Below are 26,662 nucleotides of genomic sequence, written 5' to 3'. Positions count from 1 at the left end.
AAAGATTCTAACAAAAATATAAATGTTACTAGAAACTGGATACAGTACCCAGGTACCCCACTACATGTGTTATACCATTAAAAGTCACAAAAGCAAATAGAAACCTAACAGAGCATTCATAAATTACAGAGCTGAAAACACCAAATACTCCAGGAGGTACTGTGTAGTGATATTGTGTTCCTCAAAATATTGTGCACCCTAATAAATTTTTTTCTGGGGTCAGAAAACAGACAGCCACTAGACAGAGAGAGAGGCCAGAAAATGGTGGCACTCACACCTTTAATTCTAGCCTTCTGAAGGCAGAGATCCATCTGCATCTCTGTGAGTTCAAGGCCACACTGGAAGCAGCCAGACATGGTGACACAAGCCTTTAATCCCAGGAAGTGATGGCAGAAAGCAGAAAGGTATTTAAGGCATCAGGACCAGGAACTAGGACTGGTTAAACTTTTAGGCTTTTCAGCCACAGCAGTTCAGCTGAGACCCATTTGGATGAGGACTCAGAGGCTTCCAGTCTGAGGAAACAGGATCAGCTGAGGAATTTGCAGAGTGAGGAAGTTGTAGCTTGTTCTGCTTCTCTGATCTTCCAGCATTCACCCTAATAATTGGCCCTGAGTTTGATTTTGTTAATAAGACGTTTAAAGATCCGTGCTACAGTACTGACAGCCAAGCCAAATAAATTGAATCAAGGAACTTCCTGGAGCTCAGAGGCTGAGTTAAGTAAAGATCTCCATCTGGACCATGTCACTTTCTGATATCTACTTCCTCAAGGTCCTGGGATCCCACTGTTCCCTCCCAACGTTGGGAAAAACGGTCTGGCTGAAAAACTATGGTCTTGCCTTGGATCCCAAGGCCAGACCAAAATCCACAGGTAGTGAGAGAAAAGCCCTCAGGCCAGGTAATCCAGAGTCTTGTGTGCTGTATGGAAACTCTCCTAGGCATTAGCCCCGCCCTTGAGGGGAAGGACATAGAGAAGGCACCCCGGACAGCGCCCCAACCCAGAAATATCTTTGGGCGCCACAAAAAGACCCTCTCCCAAGCTTGCTGGCAGCCTATCTGACTGAACTCGACTCAGAGGACTAATCACAGATGCGAACTGAACACTGGTCCAGAATCTCCAGAGCTCTGACTTTGTGCCATGGCAATCTCTGGGAAGGAGAATGCAGCACCACAGTGACCCCTGAGGGGAAGAAGCCTCAGGTCTGCAGCCAGAGTCGGAGCTGCGGATTGGCCTGAAAAGCGGTTTGGCTTCTGGCAGGGACTTCTTCATTGGGCCCAGTCCGACTGTGCCCACCCACCAGGGTGGAACCTAGGTGATAACCCTGGACTGGCCCAGATGAAACTCCCCGCCAAAGAGCGGAGAGTGCCAGTGAGAAGCCTTCAGACAGGCGGAGTCCAGCATCTTGCCCGTGGGTACCAGCACTCGCCAGGGAGGTAGCCATGCCGACACAGAGACAGGAGGACTGGAGGGCGAAGGCCCTTGGAGACAGCGACTCCATCGTTCCCTGGACCTCGTTGTCCATGGAAACCATGGGCGCAATAAAAGGAACGCGGACGCGAAGGAGATTCGGTCGAGGAACCGCCGAATTCGTTCTCTTTCAGGTGGTCGGGGTCGGATGTCCTGGGAGATTTGCCCCGCGGAAAACGTGCATTTCGACGGCATCAGAACAAAAATCCCATGAACCTTCATCGAGCTCTGGACCATCATCGAGCACTTGACCTTTATCGAGCATGTGACTGTCTTCGAGAGCACTAGACCGACACTGAGTTGAGCATTGGACTGTCATGGAGCGCTTGACCATCATAGAGCACTTGGTCGGCCTCACCGCCGACTGGGGCAGACTCTCCAGGCCGGTCACAAGCCCATATGGTGTGAGTGAGAAGCCCTCACGCCTGCAGTGTCGGGCAACTTGCCGTCCAGGAAAGTCTCCGCACCTAGAACGGAGAAAGGACCACGAAAGGGCTGTCACTGACACTCGATTGTCATCCAGCACTGGACCATATTCGAGGACTTGGCTGTCAATGAACACTGGAGTGTGCTGGAGCCGGTTGAAGCCAAGCTACACCCTCGGTGTCCGGCGTTTTGTTCGGATGGAGAGAGGGTAAAGGAATAGGAATCAGTGGCACACTTGAGACCTGTACCATCACGGAGCACTTGGTCGTGTTCAAACACTAGAGCACTTGATGGCGCCTGAGTCCTGGGCCGTGCAGCACCCAAAAATCGTTGACAAAAGGAAACGAAAGCAGACTATGGATATTCGGTCGGCCATCCACCGAATTTGTCCTCTCTCAGGAAGCCGGGGTCGGATGTCTTGGGACACTTGCCCGGTGGAAAATGTGCGTTTCGACGACATCGGTAAGAAATCCCCTAAAGACAGAAATCGAACCAATTTCCAGCGCTTAATAACGAAGGCAAGCTGAACGAAGACGACCCGGAAACGAATGGAAACCGCGGCATCCTGACCGCACCTGGGACCAGAAATGCACCTCAGGGTCCGCAGACTAACCACTGATTGGCGCAGACTTTCAAGGCCGGTCACAACCTGGGTGGGTGAGAGAGAGAAGCCGTCACACCGGCGAGGCCCGGGGTCTTTCCCGCGGAACAAAAGCCGTGGCCGCGCTGCGAGGAGAGAAAAGAAGGCCAGAGAGCGAAGGCCATAGGAGACAGCGGGACCTGGATCGTCCTGTCCCTGAAAACCGTCAGAGCAACTAAAGGAAGGCAGCGGAGATTCGGTCGTGAAAACACCGAACTAGTGGTGTTCCAGTCGGTCGGGCTCGGATGTCTTGGGACACTTGTCCGGAGAAAACGTGCCTTGCCCGATCCGCTAACGTAAAAACAAACAAACAAACAAATACATAAATAAAAAAATCCAAGTTTCAGCGTTTAGAAACAACAGAGAATAAAGCGTAGAGGATGCCAAAATGAACCGAAACCGCAGCGTCCTACTGCCTCGCGTGCACACTCGACCTGGGCGCCAAACGTTTCCTCCAGCGTCTCCCTCGTCTCCCTTATGTCATCGGGTTCGTGGTTCCAGCAGAATGTCTTCACTTCCTGCCGTGCAGAGCCGGATTCCGTCTGCAACACGAAAGGATCAAGGACGAAAATCCCGGACGCGGTTTGAGATCGCGGTCGGACTGCAGCCCGGCCTGCTGACCGTCGATCGGAGGTCGGCTGACTGGACGAATCGCTGGCAGGCGCGGATCACCATCCTGCAAAAGCGCGGGATCTGGCGCTGTGCACCGGGAATCGCCACTGGGCGGACTCCTGGCTCCACAGCGACCCCTGCGGCGAAGAAGAGTCCGGACCGCAGCTCGGAGGCGGATCTGTGGTTTGGCTTTGGAAGCGTTTTTGGGTTCTGGCTGGGACTTCTTTATTGCCTGCGGCTTCCGCTGTGCCCACCACCACCGTGGACCCGGACGGCGGACAAATAGGCGACTAGGGCAAGTTCTCAAGGCTGACCCAACCCTGGAGAATGCAAGTGAGAAGCCGTCAGGCTGGCAGAGTCCGGCGTCTTCTGGGTCCTATGAGCGCGCGCCGGGGGCTTAACTGCTCTGCAAACAGAGAAAGGAGGGACATAGGGATTAGGGAGCCCCTTCCTCCGGCCCTGTACCGAGCTGGCCCGGAAGATTCCGCGGTGCAAACAGCGCGTTTGTCCTCCTCTAGGCGGTGGGATCGGGTGTCTTGGGACACTTTCTGGGCGCGAACGTGTATTTCCCGATTTCGGTCGGCACTGAATCCGCTAAGGAAAGAAAACGGAGTAAGTTTCGCGTTTAGGAAGGCCTCGGTCCTTTCCTATAGGGACAGCAATCCGGTTATGCAAGGCTGGCGGCGGCGGGATTCGACCCCAACCACGAACAGGACAACAGGAGGACAAGGACAGAGAAATGTTTGGGGCCCCGGTGCGAGTGTGCACCCGACGCGGTCAGGACGCTGCGGTTTAGATTCTTTTTTTGCGTACTGTGCGCTCCATTCTCCGTTTTTTTGTGTTTTTTTTTTTTTTTTTTTTTTTTTTTTTTTTTTGTGCTAAACGCTGAAACTCGATTTTTTTTAGCGTAATTATTTTTAGCGCTAACGTTATCCGGCACATTAGCAGATTCAGTGCTCACTGCCATGAGCCAAGGCACGTTTTCTCCGGACAAGTGTCCCAAGCCATCCGCGCCCGACCGACTGGAAGACCACGAGTACGGTGTTTTCACGACCGTATTTATGTCGACGCTGACTTCCCTTGGTTGCTCTGACGGTTTTCCGGGTCCTGGGCTCGAGTGCGGCGCTGTCTCCTGTGTCCTTCGTCCTTTCGCTGTCTTTTCTCTGTTCCAGTGCGGCTATGGCTTTTGTACCGCGGGAAAGACGCCTGACCGCGCCGGGGTGACGGCTTCTCACTCTCACCCTCCGGGGCTGTGACCGGCAAGCCTGTCCGCGGTTAGTCCGCGGGCCCTGAGGTGCATTTCAAGTCCCAGGTACGATCAGGACGCCGCGGTTTCCATTCGTTTTCCGGTCCTCTTCGTTCCGCTCGCCGTCGTTTCTAAACGCTGGAAATTCGTCCCTTGTCTGTTGTTAGGCGATTTCATACCGATGCGGTCGAAACGCACGTTTTCCGCCATGCAAGTGTCCCAAAGCATCCGACCCGGCTTCCTGAAAGAGGACCAATTCGGTGGATGGACGACCGAATCCCGTAGCCTCTGCTTTCCATTCGTTTTGTCAAGGGTTTCGGGTGCGGCACCGCCCAGGGCTCGAGCACGGTCAAGTGTCCAAGAAGTTCAAGTGCCTGATGACTCATGTTTTCCAGGACCGTTCTGGGCTGGAGCGCAGTTCAGGGCTCCAGTGTGGCAGTGTCTCCTGTTCCTTTGTCCTTCGCCATCCTGTCTCCGTTCTCAGTGCAAACAGCAGCCTGTGCCCTGGTGCAGGCGGCGGAGACTTCTGCAAGCTCCCTCCCTGCGTATTTGTAGTCTTCCGGGGAAGGGGGGGCGGACGAATTAGTAAATTTGTCCAACTGAAAACGTCCATTGCACAACATCGTCTATCGTGGAACATCGAGTCACGGACACAGGCTCGCTAAAAGCAGACCCAGTAACTCCAAAGCAATGAAATCGCCACGCGGATGAGTGCGGGCGCCACAAGGACCCCTGCCATGAACAAGTCGGCCTTCTGCTGGGAGACAGAGCTGCAGACTGGCATCAAAGCATTTCTGGCTCGCACTTCTTCCTTGGCTGAGCCCACCCACCACCGTGGACCTGAGGGCCCGAGCACTAAGCACCGACTGGCACAGATCTCGAGGCGGGTCACAACCCTGGAGGGTGAGAGTGAGAAGCCATCACGCCGGCGCGGTCAGGCGTCTTTCCCGCGGTACAAAAGCCAGAGCCGCGCTGAGAACAGAGACAAGAAGACTAAAGGACAAAGGCCACAGGAGACAGCGCCGCACTCGAGCCCTGGACCCTGCTGTCCCTGAAAACCATCAGAGGAACCAAAGGAAGGCAGTGGCGACGGAGATAAGGTCGTGAAAACACCGAACTTGTGGTGTCCCAGTCGGTCGGGCAGGGATGTCTTGGGACACTTGTCCGGAGAAAACGTGTCTTGGCCGATGGCAGTCGGCACTGAATCCGATAACGAAAAAAAAAAAAGAAGAAAATACAAGATTCAGCGTTTAGAAACAACGGAGGATGGAGCGCAGAGGACGCGAAAACGAACTGAAACCGCAGGGTTCCGACCGCATCGGGTGCACCACTCATACCGGGCGACAAACGTTTGTGTCCTTGTCCTCTGGTCGTCCTGTTCGTGGTTGGCGTCGAATCCGCTGCAGCCAGCCTGGCAGAACCGGATTGCAGTCCTTATAGGAAAGGACGAGGCCTTTCTGAACGCCATACTTCCTCGGTTTTCTAACCTTAGCGGATTCAGTGCCGACCGAAGTCGGTCAAGTGTCCCAAGACATCCGAACCGGCCGCCTGGGGAGGACAAATGCGGTGTTCGCACCGCGGAATCTTCGTCGCGCCTGCGTTCCTTTTGTGGAGCTGACAGTTTTCGGGAACAGCACGGTCCAGAGCTCGAATTCTGCGCTCGCAGACCGTACACCATCGCCGACCTTTTCGGTTAGCGAGGTGGCTGTGGCCCCAGGAGCCCTGGTCAGGCGGGAAAGACTCCGGACCCGGCAGGCTGGAGGATTTCTCACTGGAGTTCTCCGAGATTGGGAGCGGCCTCGCGAACCTGCTCCAGTTGTCGGTTCGTCCGCGGGCCCCGAGTCCACCGGGGTGGGTGAGCAGAGCCGGAGCCGGGGCCAAGGGAGAAAGTCAAACCTGAAGCCCAAACTCATGGGACACTGACCTGCACCTCTGTCTCCCAGCGGACACTTCACTCCAGGGCTCGCTGTGGCGCTGGAATTCGGCCCGACCGCGATTCCAGGCGCACAGAGCCAGATCCTGCCGTTTTGTGTTCGTTCATCCCGCCTGCCCGGGATTCGCCCTTCCAGGCGATTTCGATGCGCGGTTAGAAGGCCCGGACCGCGATTTCAAACCCGGCCCGCGGTTTTCTGCCTCGTTCTTTCCTACAGCGGCCTTAATCAGGCTCTGCCAGGCAGACTGCGGCAGGATTCCACCATAACCTCGAACCACGAAACACGAACCGTAGGAGGTGAGGAAAACGCCGCGAGAAAAGCCTGACCCCGAGTTGCACCAGGTGCGGTCAGGACACCGAGTCTGCGGTTCGTGTTCGGTTCGTCTACGTAGAGCTCTTCGTTGTTTCTAAGCGCTGGAAATTCGTCCGTTGTCTGTTAGCGGATTTCGTACGGATGCCTTCGAAATGCACGTTTCCCACCGGGCAAGTGTCCCCTGACATTCGTTCCCGGCCGCCGGAAAGAGGACAAAGGCAGGGTTTCCAGGACCGAAATCCGTCGCGGCTGCGTTCCTTTTATTGTGCCCATGGTATTCCGGACAGCACGGTCCTGGGCTCGAGTGCGTCGCTGTCTCCGGGGGTCTTTCGCCATTATTTCTCCCTTCGCGGCGCTGATACCACATCCCTGGGGAGCGCCTGTCCCGCGGTCAAGGCTGAGAGCCGGCCAGCCTGAGGGCTGCTCACTCGCGCCCTCCAGGGTTGGGTCAGAACTTGAGAACTTGCGCCGTCCGCGGTTGGTCGGCCGCACCGCGGGTCCACGGTGGTGGCGGGCACAACGGGAGCCCGGGCAATGACGAAGTCCACGTCAGAAGTCAAAACGCTTCCAAGCCAATCCGCAGCCCCGACTCCGAGCTGCAGTCCCCACAATTCTTCGCCGCAGGGGACACTGTGGCTCCAGGAAAGGGCTCAGAGGCGATTCCCGGTGCTGCAGCTTTATTTGGCGGTTTTGCCTGATGGCGATTCGCTCGTGTCCGCGATTCCTCCAGAGAGCGGACTTCCTCCCTACTGACGACTGTCAGCAGGCCGGGCTGCAGTCAGATCTCAACCCGCGTCCGTGATTTTCAGCCTCGATCTTTGGTGTTGCAGACGGAATCCGGCTCTGGCAGGCAGGACTTGGCGACATTCCACCTGAACCACGAACACCATGGCGCAAAGGAAACGCTGAAAGAAACGTCTGGTGCCCCAGAGCGAGTGTGCACCCGACGCGGTCAGAACGCTGAGGTTTCCCTTCGTTTTCGCGTCCTCTAAGCTCGACTCGCCCTTGTTTCTAAACGATGAAACGTGGAATTTGTTACGTTAGCAGATTCAGCTCCGACTGCCAATGCCAAGGCACGTTTTCTCAGGACAAGTGTCCCAAGACATCCGTGCCCGACCGAACTGGATGACGGAAAGTTCGGTGTTTTCAGGACGGTTTCACCCCCTCCGCTGCCTTCCTGTCGTTCATCTGACCAGGTCTCAAGTGCTGCAGGGTCTCCTGTGGCCTTGGCCCTCTGGCCTTCTTTTCCCGGTTCACAGGGGAGCTATGGCTTTGGTACCGCTGGCAAGACACCGGACTCCAAGGCTTCTCACTCTCACACTCCGGGGTTGTTACCCATCTGGAGAGTTCGCTCCAGTCGGTGGTCATGCCGCGGGTCCTCAGGTGCATTTCACTCCCAGTTGCGGTTAGGACGCCTTGGTTTTAATTCGATTTCGGGTCCTCTTCGTTCTGCTTGCCGTCGTTTATAAGCGCTGGAAATTCGCCCGATTTCTGTCATTACGGATTTCGTACCGATAAGGTGGAAATGCACGTTTTCCCGACGGGAAAGTGTCCCAAGACATCTGAACGCGGCTTTCTGAAAGAGGACGAATTCTGTGTATGGACGAACGAATACCTACTGTGTTCCTTTCGTTTCGTCAACGTTTTTCGGGGACAGCATGTTCCAGAGCTCGAGTGAGGCAGTGTCTCTGATGGCCTTCTCAGTCTCGCAGTTTTTCTCCGTTCTTGGTGCACATACGGACCAGGCGAGCGCTAGTACCACGGGCAAAACGACGACGGGCACCGCAGACCTGCCTGACGGATTCTCACTCACACAAAACGGGGTGTGACCGGGCTCGAGATCTGTGCCAGTCCGTGGTTAGTCCGCGGCCTCTCAGGTCCACGGTGGTGGGTGGGCCCAGCCAATGAAGAAGTGGGAGGCAGAAACAGAAATGATTTGGATGCCAGCCTGCAGCTCCACCTTCGAGCACCAGGCCGCTTACACAGGACACTTGAGTAAACCATAGGGCGACTGCGCTTCCAGTGCTTTGGGGATTCTGGGCTCGCTTTAGCGAGGGAGCCTCCGTGATCCGACCTCCCAGGCGAAGTCGGAGGACTGCTTTCGGGCAATGGACGTTTTCAGGCGGACTTGTGCGGGAATTCTTCGGACCCCGCCCCCCTGGAAGACTACAAATACCCAGGGCCTGAGCCTGCAGAAGAATCTGCAGCCTGCACTGTGCACAGGCTTCTGACCTCCCGCTGCAGGTGCTGCAAGAGCGATGGAGCCGACTTTCTGGTCCGTGCACGTGAAGCAGGCCTGGCATTCCGCCCCGGTGCGCCAGAGACTGAACCTCTGCTTTCCGGTCTTCTCGGAAGAACGTGGGCCATGGCCTCTTCCTTTCTATCCGGTCCTAGGAGGGATCCGCTCCGACAGAGGTGACGATCTCCAGCAACCGCTTCCATGTCTCCAGGGTGACTTCGAAGGAGTCATTTGGGAGGACCGACTCTTCCAGCGAGCCGGACTCCCCGCGGGCCTTCCAGGAGGGACTCGAGCAACCCTCGACCCCGGCAAGCGTGGAGGACTCCGACCTAGAACCGGTCCCAGAGGCAGAGCAGCCCCGGCCCTGGTCCAGAGCGCCCCACCGTGGCCACGAATCGCGGGACACCGAGACCACGGAGAGGAGAAGCCCTGGGGAGTGTGAGCTCTGGACCACCGGAGACCTGAGGGGAGGATCGCGGGTTTTGTGCGCCCTCTGGCGGCGCATTCGTTGCGTGTTCTCTGCTGCTTACCACCTGGCTGCTGCAAACCGGAACTCGGCAGCAGGGAGCCTTAGGGAGCTGCAGATGCCTTTCAGCGTTTTAGAGTGCGCTCTGTGCCAAGAGATTGCCTGCCAAAACCTCTTCCTTCCGCGCTGCCGGAAGTCTTCTGGGCGCTGGCTGCATCCAAAATAAATTCCTACATCCACGTGCCTCAGATGGTCAGTGTCAATTCTTGCTTGCTTAATAAATGATTCCGAAGGTAATTAATTTAATGGGCTGTGCGCGCCAGTTTTCAAAGCTACTTGGTGACACTCAGGGGGAACTGATTCTAGGCTTGGTGGAGAAGCTGGTGTGGGGACCACCGAGGTTAGCCCACCAGCCTTCACGAGGACAGGGTGGGTGGGTGGGGTGCCGCGATTCGTCCAGGCAGCCGACTTCAGATGGATCCACTGTCAGCAGGCCGGGCTGCAATCCGACCGAACGCGATCTCAAACCGCGTGTGTGATTTTTCCCTCTATGTCCTTTCGCTTTGCAGGCGGAATCCTGTTCTGCCCCGCAGGACCTGGCCACATTCCACACTAACCAGGAAGGCGTTTCGAGTGAGGGAAACGTTGGAGGAAACGGTTGGCGCCTTGGTGTGCGGTTGCACCAGACGCAGTTTGACGCTGCGGTTTTGGTTCTTTTTCCTCTATGCTCCGTTCGCCACGGTTTCTAATCGCTGAAACTTTTTTTTTTTTTTTCAAGTTCACGGATTCAGTGCTGACTGCCATAGGCCAAGGCACGTTTTCTCCGGACAAGTGTCCCAAGACAACGGACCGGGGTCTCCTCCTGTAAGAGGACGAATTCGGTGGATGGACGACCGAATCTCCGTAGCCTCTGCTTTCCTTTCGTTTTGTCAACCGTTTTCGGGTAGAGCACGGTCTGGGGCTCGAGCACGGTCCAGTGCTCCAACACGACCAAGTGCTTGATGAAGGTTAAAGGCTGGAACACCGTCCAGCGCTCTAACGCGACCAAGTGCTCGACCGTTCGTGTGCGGATGACGGTCAAGTGCTCAAACACGGTCCAGTGCTGACACAGGACCCAGTGCTGGAACACCACCAAGTGCTGGAACAGGTTCAAATGCCCGATGACGGTCCAGTGTTCCAACATGAAAACGACCAAGTGCTCGATCACGACTTAGTGCTCCAAACACCGTCCAGTGCTCCAAGGCGACAAAGTGATGGACGACGGTCAAGTGCTGGAATCACCGCCAGTACTCCAACACGACCCATGAAGGTCAAGTGCTGGATGACGGTCAAGTGCTCGAACACGCCCACGACCGTGTGCAGGAGCAGCGTCCAGTGCTGAAACACGTCCAAGTCCTCGATGAAGGTCAAGTGCTCAAAACACCGTCCAGTGCTCTAACGCGACCAAGTGCTTGAAGATCTAGGCAACAGACGTTTTAAGATGGCCAAGTTTACCAATTTTTCCGACCCCACCCCCCTGGAAGACTACAAATACCCAGGACCTGAGCCTGCAGAAGGATCTGCAGCCTGCCCTGTGCACAGGCTGCTGACCTCCTGCTGCAGGTGCTGCAAAAGCGATGGAGTCGACTTTCTGGTCCGTGCACGTGAAGCAGGCCTGGGATTCCGCCCCGATGGCGCCAAAGACCGAACTTCTGCTTCCGGTCTTCTCGGAAGAACGTGGGCCATGGCCTCTTACTTTCTATCCGGTCCTAGGAGGGATCCGCTCCGACAGAGGTGACCATCTCGAGCAACCGCTTCAATGTCTCCAGGGTGACTTCGAAGGAGTCATTTGGGAGGACCGACTCTTCCAGCGAGCCTGAAATCCGCGGGCCTTCCACGAGGGACTTGAGCAACCCTCGACCCCGGCAAGCGTGGAGGACTCCGACCTAGAACCGGTCCCAGAGGCAGAGCAGCCCCGGCCCTGGTCCACAGCGCCCCACCCTCGCCAGGAATCGCGGGACACCGAGACCACGGAGAGGAGAAGCCCTGGGGAGAGTGAGCCGCCCAGCACCGGAGACCTGAGGGGAGGACCGCGGGTTTGGTCCGCCGTCAGGCGGCGCATTCGTAGCGTGTTCTGCTGCTGCGTGCCACGTGGCTACTGCAAACCGGAACTCGGCAGCAGGGAGCCTTAGGGAGCTGCAGGCGCCTTTCAGCGTTTTACAGTGCGCTCTGTGCCAAGAGATTGCTTCCCTAAACCTCATCCTTCCTCGCAGCCGAAAGTCTTCTGGGCAGCCGGCTGCTTCCAAGATAAATTCCTACACCCACGTGCCTCAGATGGTCAGTGTCAATTCTTGCTTGCTTAATAAATGATTCCGAAGGTAATTAATTTAATAGGCTCTCCGCGCCAGTTTTCAGAGCTACTTGGTGACACTCAGGGGGCGCTGTTTCAAGACTTGGTGGAGAAGCTGGTGTGGGGACCACCGAGGTTAGTCCACCAGCCTTCACGAGGACAGGGTGGGTGGGTTGGGTGCCCGCGATTCGTCCAGTTAGCCGATATTGTTTCGACTGTCAGCAGCCTGGATGCAATCCGACCGTTATCTTAAAACGCCTCTGTGATTTTGTGCCTGGGTTCTTTCGCCTTGCAGTTGGAATTCGGCTCTGCCAGGCAGGACCTGGCCACATTCCACACTAACCAGGAACCCGTTTCGCGTAAGGGAAACGTTGGAGGAAACGTTTGGCGCCGTGGTGCGCGTGTGCACCCGACGCAGTAAGACGCTGCGGTTTTCATTCTTTTTCCTCTAAGTTTCTAATCGCTGAAACTTCGATTTTTTTTCCCCCCAGTTAGCGGATTCAGGGTCTACTGCCATCTCCAAGGCACGTTTTGTCCGGACAAGTGTCCCAAGATATCCGACTCCGGCTTCCTGAAAGAGGACGAATTCGGTGTATGGACAACAGAATCTCCGTAGCCACCGCTTTCCTTTCCTTTTGTCAAGGGTTTTGGGGTACAGCAGGGCCCAGGGCAGGAGCGTGGTCCACTCAAACACAACCAAGTGCTGGATGTTGGTCCAGGGCTCAAGTGCAGCACTGATTCCTAATCCTTAGCCCTCTGGCCATCAGGGCAAGACACCGGACACCGCAGGCCTCGGTGCATCTCTCTCACACCACAGAGTCTGCGCCACTGGGCGGTTATGCCGCGGGCCCTAAGGTGCATTTCGACTCCCAGTTGCGGTGAGGAGGCCGCGGTTTCCACTCGTTTTCGGGTCCCCTTCGTTTGGTCGCGGTCGTTTCTAAAGCTGGAAGTTTGTCGGATTTATATTTTTACGGATTTCGAACCGATGCAAGTTTCCCCCCCTTGCAAGTGTCCCAAGACACCGGACACCGGCTTCCTGAAAGAGGACGAATTCCGTGTATGGATGACCGAATCTCCGTAACCTCTGCTTCCGTTTCGTTTTGTCAACGTTTTTTCGGGTACAACACAGCCCAGGGCTCGAGCGCGGTCCTGTACTCGAACACGACCAAGTACTCCATGACGGTTAAGTGCTGGAACACTGTCCAGCGCTCTAACGCGACCAAGTGCTCGACCGTTCATGTGTGGATGACGGTCAAGTGCTCAAACACTGTCCAGTGCTGGAACACCACCAAGTGCTGGAACAGGTTCAAATGCCCGATGACGGTCCAGTGCTCCAACATGAAAACGACCAAGTGTTCGATCACGACCAAGTGCTGGAAACACTGCCCAGTGCTCCAACGTGACCCATGAAGGTCAAATGCTGGATGACGGTCAAGTGCTGGAACAGGACCACGACCAAGTGCAGGAAGATCCTCCAGTGCTGAAACATTTCAAAGTCCTCGATGAAGGTCAAGTGCTCAAAACACCGTCCAGTGCTCTAACGCGACCTAGTGCTCGAATATACGACCAAGTGCTTGAAGATCCAGGCAATAGACGTTTTAACTCGCACAAGTTCACCAAATTTTCCGCCCCCAACCCCTTCCCCCCTCCACCTACAAATACCCAGGGACTGGGCCTGCAAAAGAATCTGCTGCCTGCACTGTGCACAGGCTGCTGACCTCCAGGTGCAAGAGCTGCTGGACGATGGAGCCGACTTTCTAGTCCCTGCCTGTTAAGCAGGCCTGGGATTCCACCCCAGTGGCGCCAGGGACCGAACCTCCTCTGCTTCCTGTCTTCTCAGAAGAACTTAGGCCTTGGCCTCTTCCTTTCTATCCGGGCCTAGGAGTGATCTTCTCCGACAGAGGTGAAGATCTCCAGCAGTGGCTTCAATGTCTCCAGGGTGACTTGGCGGCATCCGACCTGAGGACCGACTCTTCCAGCGATCCGGACTCCCCGCGGGCCTCCCACGAGGGACGCGGGCGACCAGAGACCTCGACCAGAGTGGAGGACTCTGACCTAGAACCGGTCCCAGAGGCAGAGCAGCACCGGCCCTGGTCCACGAATCCCGGGACACCGAGACCACGGAAAGGAGAAACCCTGGGGATTGTGAGACTTCTACCATCTGAGATGTGAGATTCTTACTTATCTTGGCCTCCAGGCTCCAGGCAGTTTCTTGATTCACTGGAATTTATTTGGCTTGGCTGGCAGTACCTCCTGGAGTATTTGATGTTTTCAGCTCTGTAATTTATGAATGCTCTGTTAGGTTTCTATTTGCTTTTGTGACTTTTAATGGTGTAACACACATGGTGAGGTACCTGGGTACTATATCCAGTTTCTAGTAACATTTACATTATTGTTAGAATCTTTTTCCTTCTCTTTCCTCCTTATAAACCCTCCCAGCCAAGCCCTTTTTCTAATTCCTAGGCTATTTTTCATTGATGTTTTTGCATGAACATTTTTGTATTTAAAGATATTACTAAATCTTCCCTGAATTACATTTTTTAATGGTATGGCTCATATAACATTGTAACCCTTCTATGTGCCTTTACAGTTTTAATCTTGTAACTCTAATAACACGGTAACAATTTTCTATGCTTGATTACAATTTTAGTGCTATAACTCAAATAATGCTGCCTCTGGGTTGCATGTGTATTTACCTGGTTTTTGTCAAATCTGCTGCAGTTGTTTTCAGTTTGCATTTTACCCCTCTCAGTTTTATCTCCATCGATTTCTGAGTAACACTTGCATGCCCAATGTTCTTGAAGGCAGAGACTCCACATATGCCAGATACTTCAATAATGATGTAACCTTATTTACAAGAGCTAAGTGATATAACCAAGGAAAGTATCCAGCAAAGAGAGATCTGGTGAAGAATGTGTGGGGGAACAGACATGAAAGGATTATTGTCCTTCACCAAGAAGAATGACGCCATCTGGTCTGCAAAAACATGCATGCATCTGGAGAGAATCACACCAAGTGGGTGACCAAGTGTCCAGATGACAGATATGCAGTGTCTCTCATTTGTGGAGCCTAGGTATGGCAGATACATAAGACTGTTTTGTTCTTATCACAAATCAGAGCAACACACATGTACAGCATACGGAAAGACATCCCCAGCACTTCCCCTCTTCTTTTTTCAAAAAGAAAGGTTTTACCTCTAACATAGTAAAATTACATATAGCAAAACTATTATCAAGTAAGAATTATAGTTACAATATTTATTTATAATATCTTATTTATTTGTATTTGGCAAAATTAAAGAAGATATCCTATCTATCCTATAATTGTGAGTCTAAGGTTTCATGTCTAACTTATATTTTGTCATAACTAAGGAAATTATAACTCACTAATCTTCAACTACATCAAAGATCTCAGAAGGATATGATATTACCTGAGAAATGGGAGAAGGATGTAAGCAACTTTTGGGAGTCTTGTGAGAGTAGGCAGAGACAGCTGGCTGCCTGGACAGGCATCCAAAGTTCCTCTGTAAAGTTGGGGCATCAGTCTTTAGCCCACAGGCTTAGAGTCTCTCAGTCACTTCTCTCTATGTCCTGTAGAATGTCTGGCAATTTCCTCTGCAAAGCAGGAACCTGAAGGACCATTTTGCCAAGCAAAGTTCAGTGGTCACCTTCCTACGGGTCCTGTATGTCCAGTTGATACATTTGTTCAAGCAGTCCAGGCAAGAACAGATTCATGCCCAAATGACTATTTTTGCCAAGAAGAAGATAAACTCCATATAGAGTGTCTTCGATGCCCATCCTCCTCTCTGATGTAAATCAGTGCTGCCAGGAGCAGATATGTCTCACTGTCCAGAAAGTCTAAATTTTTAAAACATTTTAAATGCCATATTCTGTAGGTCTTTGAAGTGTTTGAAGATTACCAACCTAATTGAATTATATCTATGTATACCTAGAAAACTTAACATGACTGTAAGTTTGACTATCATAGAAGACTAATTATTAATCTTTATTTTTTAATAGTCCATTACAATCTAAATTAGTTACATAAAGATAATACCTCAAATGAGAGTAGAAATATATATATATATAATATATATATATAATATATATATATATATACAGTATAACAAAATTAAAACTAAGGGGTTGCGGATTTAGCTCAGTGGTAGAGCGCTTGCTGGCAAATGCAAGGCCCAGGGTTTGGTCCTCAGCTCTGAAATAAATTAAATTTAAACTTGTATCAATAAACTAAAATCCATAGCAATGTACAACATTTCTAAACCAGTTGTTGCTCTTTAAAAGTAGGTTCATTAATCTACCCTTTCATCCTATCTTATCTATATTGTCCCCTTTTCTTTTTTAGAAAGAAATCGCATTTATAATCAACCTGATTTAATAAAAATATTAGTTTTCCTCTGCCCCACACCAGAGGGCTCTTCTGATATGGGATAGAGGAATTTCTCAACCTTTTGTTTTAGCAATATGCTTGGGTTTAGAGAAGGAGTGAGCTAACACACATGTATACACACATTAAACACACATGCATACACACATAAACACACATGTATACACACATAAACACACATGTATACACACATAAACACACATGTATACACACATAAACACACATGTATACACACAATAATAATACATATATTTGGTAAATCAGAAAAAGAGGGCATTAACATACGGATACATAGAAGGGGAAGTAGGAAGAGAGAAAGACAGGGAAATAAATCAATTAAATTCTAATTAAAAAATACAAATATTTTCAAAGCCAATCTTTTTAGCCAAGCTATCCTCTTCTGACTTCCTCCTGAATCAGGCACACATAAGGTGCATAGACATGCATCCAAGCAAAATACTCACACACATAAATAAAGAAACCTGTGCCTGGGACTGGAGAGATAGTTAGGAGTACGTGTTCTTGTAGAAGACACAGATTAGGTCCACACATGCATATATGCAGACACATAAAACACCCATACACATAAAATAAATATTAAAATAATGTTTTAAAGGAAGAAAGCCCACCAGGAGTGGTGGCACACGCCTTTAATCCAGCACTCAGGAGGCAGAGGCAGGTGCACCTCTGAGTTCAAGGACAGCTTGGTCTAAAGAGCAAGTTCCAGGGCAGCCAGGATTACACAGAGGAAACCAGTTCCCCTCCCCATAAAAAAGTATGCATCCTCATCAGGCCTCATCTTTCCATGAGAAGTACAAACTGTGCTAGAGGCGAATCTGACTTCTCCAGGGACAAACTGTAGCTGAATTTTTTTCTGGTCTTGTCCAGCCTCACAGACCCCTGAAGCTGCTTATGAAATAATCACTCGGAAGCTTATATTAATTTAAACTGTTCAGCTATTAACTCAGGTTAATGACTGACTAGCCTGTCACTTACACTTAAACTCTGCCCATTTCTGTTAATCTATATATTGCCATGTTTTCTGTGTCTTTACCTTTGTGTCATTACATGCTGCTCCCTGGAATGCGAGCTGGAATCTCCTCCTTGGTTCTTTTTTTTGTCCCCAGAATTCTTGTGTCGCTCCTTTTACCTGTACTTCCTGCCTGTCTACTGGCCAAATCAGCATTTTATTTATAAACCAATCAGAGCAACACATTCACAACATACAGAACATCTCACACCAACAACTATAGGTTATCCAATTCCAAGAGGCTACAAGTTTTCTAACTTAGTTTTTCTTTTTGTGGCTTCAAAATAACACATGAAAATATTTATCCTAGGCCGTGGGGTGGATGCACATGCCTTTAATCCTAGCACTCGGGAGGCAAGAGGCAGGCAGATATCTGTGATTTCTAGGCCAGCCTGGTCTACAAACCGAGTTCCAGGAAAGGTGCAAAGCTACACAGAGAAACTCTGTTCGGAAAAACAAACAAAACAAAACAAAACAAAAAAAAAAAAAAAAAAGAAAGAAAGAAAGAAAAAAAAAAAAAAAGAAAGAAAGAAGAAAGAAAGAAAGAAAATAATTATTCTAAACACAGGACAAAAGTAACTGAAATCAGGTGTACTTAGTAAAACACAACACAGAGCTTTTATCTCCCCCTCTTTGAGATGACAGACCTGGTGAGCCAAAGGACCAAAAGGAGAAATTTGTCAAGAGGACCTAAGGCAATGCCATTTTCCCTTTTTAAAATGATTTCTTTAGGAAATTACAGTATTAGTATATCATTTTCCCCTTCCCTTTTCTCCCTCAAAACCTTTCCAAAGACACTCTTTGCCTTGTCCTGAAACTTAATCTCTTCACTTAGTCCTTGGTCTCCTAACCATTTCTCTGCTGGGAGTAGAGGACTAGGATCTGCTCAGAATTCCAGCTGACAAAAAAACTATTACCAGGATTTCCAAGAGGGGCAAGGTGACATACAACTTTAATCCCAGTACTGGGGAGACTGAGGCAGGCAGACCTTTGATTGGTGGCCAGCCTGGTCTACAAAGTGAGTTCAGGAACAGACAGGGTACACAGAGAAACCCTGTATCTAAGATGGCTATTCTTGACTGCCAACACACACACACACACACACACACACACACACACACACACAATCTAGAATTGAAAGGCCCACTGATAGGGTAGTTTTTCTTAAAGTATGAAGATGCATTACTAATACACATCTCTGAGGTATGAAGACTTGACTTTCATGCAGATTTTTTTTTCTTTTTTAATGCTCCAGAGCTGAGGACCAACCCCAGGGCCTTGTGCTTGCTAGGCAAGCACTCTACCACTGATCTAAATCCCCAACCCCTCATGCAGATCTTTTGAGCTGGGATAACACACACCTTTAATCTAGACCTGGACTCTAAAAGACTTGCCTGTATTACAAATTTCCAGGCAGGAGGACACACCCTTAATCTGGGCCACACCTTCTGCTAGGGGCCTATATAAGAACAGGGAAGAGGGAAGCTTTCTCACTCTGCCCTCTGCCTGCTCACTCTCACAGTGCTAGCCAGGCTATTACCTCCCTGGCATCAGAGTTTACTTCCTTAGGATTGCAGGAATTACTGAAGACCTGCTGAGACATCCATCCTGCTGGACTGAGCAACTTCTGGACTCTGGGTCTTTCAGTTCACAGCCAGCCATTGTGGAATTAGCTGAACCACAGCCTGTAAGTCATTCTCCTAAATCTATCTATCTATCTATCTATCTATCTATCTATCTATCTATCTATCTATCTAATGATAGGATTTTACTTTGAGAATCTTTATTCTTTTTTATTTTGTTTTCATTTTTAATTTGTTTGTCTTTCCAATTTTATTATATGTGCTGCCGAAGCGAGCACTTGTTTGTCTTTCAAGACAGATTTTCCCTTTGTAGCCGTGGATGTCCTGGAACAAGCTCTGTAGACCAGGCTGGTCTTGAACTCAGAGAAGCAGCCACCCCTGGCTCTGCTTCTACAGAGCTGGGATTAAAGGTGTGCAGCACCAGGACCTTCAGAATCTTCACTCCTTATCAAATGCAAATAACTGCTGGGAATATGAACTTATACCCCAGCATCCTGCAGTGTAATGGTTGGGAGGGGTCTACAAGTTAGAGGATAAAAAGATAACTGACTTCTGAATCAGATGCTCAATGAATTGTCCTCTGTGTTACACAGGTGAATTCAAGATAGCGGAGCAGTTCTGCCCAGTTTTGTGGAAGACATGTCAGTTCTTCAGAGCACACCAAGAAGGACACTTGTCTTGCCAGCCCTGAGTCCCCGGTATTCCATGTCCTGGCCACTGTGTTACTTAGGAGAGCCAAGCCACTGCTTTGAGGAGGGTTGGTCTGTTGAGTGGGAACTGTTTTCTCTTCCCTGTGGACTTGATTCCTGGGACTGCCTCAGATACCACCCCAGACCAAACAGTGCCATGAAGAGAGGTGCAGATGTCTTCCAGAGTGAGAGTCAGAAGAAGCCACAAATGCCCCCAGGAGAGGTGGACAAGGACAAAGACAGCAATGTGGAGGAGCCAGACCAACCCTCCACAGGCTTGCTCAGCATCTGGAAGAAAGGACAGGAACTTGAGACCTGTGATGGTGGAGACCGTCCTGACCCTGATCCTGCTTCTGACCATCCCAGGTGCCTAAGCTGCTGGCCATGGCTTCAAAGGGCTTTTGACAGGAAGAGAAAAACAAAGAGAATCTCAGGAGACCTGATGCCTGCTAAGACTTGCAATTAGGGGGTCGTCTGTCAGCTCCAGCTATTACAGCAACACCCCTGCCTCTGCTCACATGCAAAGGCAGTTTTGTCTTTGCAGATGTGTGTATTTTTCAGCTTTCTTTCTAGTGGAGGAAGCTCTACTGTTTTCCCATGTTGCTCACAGGGCAAACTATAATTCTTCATTTTAAAAGAAGTCCTCCAGGGACCTTGGTAGCCATCCCCAGGAGAAAGGCACAGAGCATTAAACCTTGCTAGGAAATCCAACTCACTTTAGAGAGGAGTAATTAACAGGGCGGTGGTGGCACATGCCTTTAATCCCAGCACTCAAAGAGGCAGAGTCAGGAGGATCTCTGTGAGTTCAAAGCAAGCCTGGGCTACAGAATGAGTTCTAGGGAAGGCACCAAAGCTGCACAGAGAAACCCTGTCTCAAAAAACCAAAAAAAAAAAAAAAAGACAGAGAGAGAGAGAGGACCAGGGAGGGAGAGACCAGGAGAGAGAGAGAGAGAGAGAGAGAGAGAGAGAGAGAGAGAGAGAGAGAGAGAGAGAGAGAGAGAGAGAAATTTTCGAGCCAGGCGCTTCAGCCTGTACCTCGCCTGCCACCTAGAGGATAAATATTGCAACCTCTGTGGGTTCCATTGCTCTGGCTCCATACACTAGCTTTGCATCTTGGCTTCTGTACCAGTGAGAAGACTTGGGAGTTAGGAGCTCATGGAGATCCACAAGAAAATCCACAGTGGGCAACGTATGTATGTATGTATGTATGTATGTATGTATGTATGTATGTATGTATGTGTGTGGACGGACGGACGGACAGACGTGTGGGTGGGTGGATGAGTGGATAGATTGATCGATTGATGGATGGATAAATAAATAAAAAAATAAATGTAGAGAAGTTGAAATGACTCAATAAACGAAAACACTTACTCACAGTCTCAAAATCTTAGATTGATTCTCCAACTCCCACGGTGGAATGAGTACTGACTCTTGGAGGTTCTTCCCTGACCCCCACAACACTCAGAAACATTTCTCTTTCTTTCTTTTATTTTTTCCTCTTCAGTTTTTGGATTTTATAAACAGGGTTTCTCTGTGTTGTTCTGACTCACTGACTGTACAACAACCTGCTCTGTTTACGAGGCTGGCTTGAACTGGCATAGATCTGTCTGACTCTGAGATTTGTGCCACCCTTTCTTGGCCAGAAAAATTTTTTTGACACACTCAGAATTCATAGTTCTTTATTCACATGATTGACCTTCACATACAGATTGTGTTTGGGTGACTGCAGTAAGGAGTATCTGGAAGGTGTTTATGTGGTCTTGGAGCAAGAAAGAGGCTGGGGTAATGGTGAGTCCACCAAACACCCAGATGGAGGGTATCACAGGGCCACATTGCTTTACCAATGAGGAAAACTAAGCATAAGTGTTGAACATGAAATTCAGGGATGACATGAATTGTGCTGGAATCTTAATAAATAAGCCACCAGTCTATAGTGTCCAGGTATCCAGATCTCATCCAGGCCACCACTGTCCCTGGATTCACACTCCCCTTCTCACTCTGGGATCTCTGAACTGTTAGACCTGTGGCTGCTCCTGTAGAGGGCATTAGCACCCCTTACATCCCATTAACACCTTCCCTAGGCTGCTCCACTCCTGGCTTGTCCTAGAGTGGACAGTGTGGTGAGCTTTCTAAGTTCCTGCTTTGTGTCCTGTCCAATCCCTTCACTGATCTGACAAGCTCAGAGCCCTACCCTCTAAAGACTATTAACATAAGGATTTCCTTTGTTCTGAGGGTTGCTACTTATCTTTACCATAATCCTGCACACAGACAACACCCCACATCCTTGCAAGTGGCTGGCATTATGAAAGAGCCTGACCCCTGAAATCCTTATCAGTCGATCTCTCTACCTGACCAGAAAACAGCCCTCCCATTTGAGATGGGGTCTCACAATGTAGCTCTTGCTGCCCTGGAACTCACTATGTGGAGCAGTCTGGCCTTGAACTGAGATCTGCTTGTCTGCAGAGCACTGGGATTAAAGGTGTACACAGTTACCCCTGGTTCTGAAGGAATCTTTATTCACTATTTATATTATAAACCATAGATTCCTGTTGTTGTTCCTTGACCCCATCCATGCGCCTCCCATTTGTTGATCTTGTACTCAAACTAAGCAGATAATCTGAAATGGGCGGGGCTTACAGGGAAGTGTTCTGTCCGCTCCTGGACTGACACCTGTCACTCCTCAGATTGCTCCTTCCTTGCACAGCAGCCTGCAGATCACTGACAGGTCCCACTCTGGAGACTGTGTTCATGGTTTCTCTTGCCCTCTTCCGGAAAACCATATTTCATTAAGGAATCTGAGCAAGTGGGCCACCCACGTGTCCCAACCGACCCTGTTAGTATCCACATCTTCCCAACACCCCACAAACTCCACCCACACTCACTGGGAAATCCATCTCTGACTTGATTATTAACCACTTTCTATCCCAGACTCCAATCCTGACTTTACCCCAGAAAAGAATTTCACAGGTGGTAGAGAGGAAAGATTTTAATTATGCTCACTTTCCATCAGAATGTAAGTAGTCTACATAGATTTAAGAAAGAATTCCTTAACATATTAATTGTAAGAAGAGAAACCTTTGAAAAGTCAGGAAGACACAATACACTTCAAGGCTCCTAGGCATGCAGGGCACAGTCCCTGTCAAAAGTCCCCAGAGACAGCAGGAGGCGCTCACCAAATTTCTCTGGTTCCTTCCAGGAAATAGACTAAAGGATGCCCTGGTGGACACCATCCATGTCTTGGATGACTTCTCTTTCCAAGTTTCTCGCTCGTATAGGTCTGGGTTTATAGTAGTTTCCAGCATTGCCCCTGGGAACATGTCTCTCCACTGCTGTGGGCTCAGTCATCTTCAGGCTGGTTCAGAGCCCAGGGAGCCCCTCTCCTGGAAGCACCTCCTACTTCTTGAGGAGCCCAAGGCCTCTCTGCAGGTTCAGTCTTTGCCCCTTGACACATGGCTCTCTACAGGGCTTCTGTCCCCTCTCAGCTCCAAAGGTGGCTCCATCCAGCAGTGTGACTAGGCTGGGGTTCACACTTTCATGGCACTGGGGGTCTTGGCAGGAGGAATGCCTCAGCCTCAAAATTATCCAGTGCCCAGGCCCAAGCCTGTTCTTGGTTCATGTTTGGTGTCATGTAGGGCTCTGGGTAGTACCTCCTTCCAGTCAGCTCCTCCAAGGCTGGTGGAGAGCAAGCATTAGAGCTTCAGCTACCCAACCTGGCTAAGCAGCAGAGCTGGCTAAGAGGCAGGGGATGCTCTCCAACCCTGAAGCTGCTTTTATGTAGTGTTTGTTCTAGGGGAGGTGAATACAGATACCAAAATCCAACCCTGTAGGATTAGCACCTATTTGCATAGTGATTGGTTCAGAGCCTAATCTGTTAAGGTGAAAACTGAATCCTTAGGGAAGGTATTGCCCAAATTTCTTGGAATAGAGAAATGGGCAGGAAGTGGGGAGAACAGTAATTAGTTTGGTTGAATAAAAAGTCCTCTGCCTCTAGGCAGTAGTGGAGACACCTCTAATCCCAACACTTGAGAACATAGGCAGGTGGAACTCAGTGAGTTCAAGGCCAGCCTGGTCTACAGAGCAAGTTCCAGGACAGCCAGGGTTACACAGAGAAGCCCTGTTCCCCTCCCACCATAAAATTATGCATCTTCTCAAGGCCTCATCTTTCCATGAGAACTACAGACTGTGGCTAGTGGAGCATCTGTCTTCTCCAGGGACAAACTATAGGTTACCTAATTCCAAGTGTCTACAAGTTTTGTTACTTAGTTTATTTCTTTTTATGGCTGCAAAACAACACATGCAAATAATTATTCTAAACCCAGGACAGGCCTAGGGGCAGTGGTATATGCCTTCAATCGCTGTAATTGTGAGACATAGCCAGTCAGATCTCTGTAAGTTCAAGGCCAGCCTGGTCTACAGAGATCCTAGTCTAGAGAACCAGGACAGGTACCAAAACTACCAGAAAAAAAAAAAAAAAACTATCTCAAAAAACTAAAAACAAAATAAAATAAAAACAAATTAAAATAAAATAATCACAGGACAGAACTAACCTCAATCAAGTGTAATTAGTAAAAACCCAACTTAGAACTTTTTATCTCCCACTCTGAGATGTCAGAGAGGCTGGTGACACAATCCACCAAAAGGTGAAATTTGTCATAAGGACTCAGCTGGGATAACAAACACCTTTAATCCAGGCCTAGACTCTAAAAGACTTGCCTTTAAGGCAGATTTCCAGGCAGGAAGACACACCCTTAATCTGGGCCACACCTTCTGCTGGGGGCCTATATAAGAACAGGGAAGAGGGAAGCTTTTTCACTCTGCCCTCTGCCTGCTCACTCTCACAGTGCTACCCAGGCTATTACTTCCCTGGCATCAGAGCTTACTTCCTTAGGATTCCAGAGATTACTGAAGACCTGCTGAGACATCCATCCTGGTAGACTGACCAACTTCTGGATTCTGGATCTTTAAGTTCACAGCCAGCCATTGTGGAATTAGCTGAACCACAGTCTGTAAGTCATTCTCATAAATCCCATTTATATGTAGATATAGATAATCACATCAGGGAAGATAGGATTTTACTTGAGAATCTTCACTCTCTTTGTTTTGAATTCATTTTTCTGTTTGTTTGCCTTTCAAGACAGAGTTTTCCTGTGTAGCCAGGGCTGTCCTGGAACTAGCTCTGTAGACCAGTCTGGTGTTGAACTCAGAGATCCAGCCACCCCTGGCTCTGCATCTCCAGAGCTTCGATTAAAGGTGTACATCACCTGGACCTTCAGAATATCAATTCTTATTGAATGCAAATAACTGTTGGGAATATGAACTTATAACCCAGCATCCCACAGTACAATGGTTGGGAGGGGTCTACAAGTTAGAGGATAAAAAGATAACTGACTTCTGAATCTGATGCTCAAGGAATTGTCCACTGTGTACATAGGTGAATTCAAGACGACAGAGCAGTTCTGTCCACTTTGTGGAAGATATGTCGGTTCTTCACAGCACATCTGGAAGGAGTCCAAGGTATTCCCCGGCCAGGCCACTGTGTTCCTTCCCAGAGCCAAGCCACCGCTTTGAAGAATTTTGGTCTTTTGAGTGGGAATTGTTTTCTCTTCCAAGTGCACATGATAGCTGGGACTGCCTCAGATACCACCCCAGACCAAACAGTGCCATGAAGAGGAGTGTAGATGTCTTCCAGAGTGAGAGACAGAAGAATCCACAAATGTCCCCAGGAGAGGTGGACAAGGACAAAGACAGCAATGTGGAGGAGCCAGACCAACCCTCCACAGGCTTGCTCAGCACCTGGAAGAAAGGACAGGAACTTGAGACCTATGATGGTGGAGACTGTCCTGACCCTGATCCTGCTTCTGACCATCCCAGGTGCCTAAGCTGCTGGCCATGGCTTCAAAGGGCTTTTGGCAGGAAGAGAAAAACCCAACAGAATCTCAGGAGACCTGATGCCTGCTAAGACTTGCAATTAGGGGGTTGTCTGTCAGCTCCAGCTATTACAGCAACACCCTGCTTCTGCTCCACATGCAAAGGCAGTTTTTGTCTTTGCAGATGTCTGTATTCATTTTTTTTTCTGTTTTCCTAATAAAAGTGCTAAACACTTGGTAATTTGTGTTGTTCTTGGGATGGCCTAGGAAAAAGGTGAAGGGTGGAGTGGACATAGAGGAAGATGCACTACTGTTTTCCCATGTTGCTCACAGGGAAAACTTTGGTTCTTCTTTATAAAGAAAGTCCTCCAGGGACCTTGGTAGGCATCCCCAGGAGAAAGGCACAAGCATGAAACCTTGCTTTAGAGAGGAGGAATTTTTGAGCCTGGGCTATCAGGCTTGTACCTCGGCTGCCACCTAGTGGAAAACTGTCACAACCTCATGCGGGTGTGGTTGCTCTGGCTGGGTACACTAGCTTTGCATCTTGGTTTAGGAGTAAGGAGCTCATGGAGATTGTCAAGAAAATCCACAGTGGGCAATATATGGATGGATGGATGGATGGATGGATGGATGGATGGATGGATGGATGGATGGATATAAAAATGCTGCAAAGTTGAAATGACTCAACAAACAAAAAAACCAATTACCCACAGACTTAGAACCTGAGATTGATCCTCTGACTCCCCTGGTGGAAGGAGTACTGACTCTTGGTGGTTGTCCCCGGACCTCCACAAGGAGCTGTGTCTCTAGCATGCCTGCATTCACATGCACATCATGAGTAACACACACAAATAAGACAGAAAAGATGCTGGGCAGTGGTGGAGCATACCTTTAATGCCAGCACTCTGGAGGCAGAGGCAGGTGGATATCTGAGTTCCAGGCCAGCCAGGCATACAGAGTGAGTTCAAGGACAGACAAGACTACACAGAGAGACCTGGGTCTTGAAAAAACTAAGTAACTAACTAATCAACTAACCAACTAAAACATTTAAATAAAGTTGAATGATCAAAATTTCAAAATTTAGTAATATTGAAAAATATACACCACCACTCCTGAGCAAATATATCCAAATATTTTTTTTTCTCAAAAAAAAAAATACAGCCAGGAATGGTGGCCTATGCCTTTAATCCCAGCATTCAGGACACAGAGGCTGGGGTGATCTCTGATTAGAGACTAGCCTAGTATACATAGGAGTTTCAGGACAGCCAGGGTTTCATGGAAATACACTGTCTCAAAACAAACAAACAAACAAACACCCAGGTGGAAGAGAAATGTCTCACAGCAATAAAGCACATCATATAAAATTACTCTCTCATATCCAACACATGTTTCCCTCTAACCCAAAATTTCCTTTAAATGC

General features: G+C 49.7%; 1 protein-coding gene across 1 annotated transcript; it reads left to right on the top strand.

Moving 5' to 3' along the window:
• Window positions 1-12,986: 12,986 nt before the first annotated feature.
• Window positions 12,987-25,367, top strand: LOC119088765. Its single transcript, XM_037209588.1, has 3 exons — window positions 12,987-13,068; window positions 13,552-13,814; window positions 24,807-25,367. The coding sequence occupies exons 1-3, from the start codon at window positions 12,987-12,989 to the stop codon at window positions 25,332-25,334; spliced, it is 873 nt and encodes a 290-aa protein (XP_037065483.1). The 3' UTR covers window positions 25,335-25,367.
• The last annotated feature ends 1,295 nt before the right edge of the window (window positions 25,368-26,662 follow it).

The sequence above is a fragment of the Peromyscus leucopus genome, chromosome 11 (genome assembly GCF_004664715.2).
Source record: "Peromyscus leucopus breed LL Stock chromosome 11, UCI_PerLeu_2.1, whole genome shotgun sequence".
Classification (NCBI taxonomy): Eukaryota; Metazoa; Chordata; class Mammalia; order Rodentia; family Cricetidae; genus Peromyscus; species Peromyscus leucopus.
The sequence above is the reverse complement of the archived record's forward strand: the minus strand, read 5'-3'. Positions and strand labels throughout refer to the sequence as shown.

Coding starts and splice junctions, on each gene's coding strand:
- LOC119088765 (XM_037209588.1), top strand. CDS start 12,987: ATGACGGTCCAGTGCTCCAACATGAAAACGACCAAGTGTTCGATCACG. Junction 13,069..13,551: donor ACACTGCCCAGTGCTCCAAC/GTGACCCATGAA, acceptor ATCCGGGCCTAG/GAGTGATCTTCTCCGACAGA. Junction 13,815..24,806: donor AAGGAGAAACCCTGGGGATT/GTGAGACTTCTA, acceptor CTGTGTACATAG/GTGAATTCAAGACGACAGAG.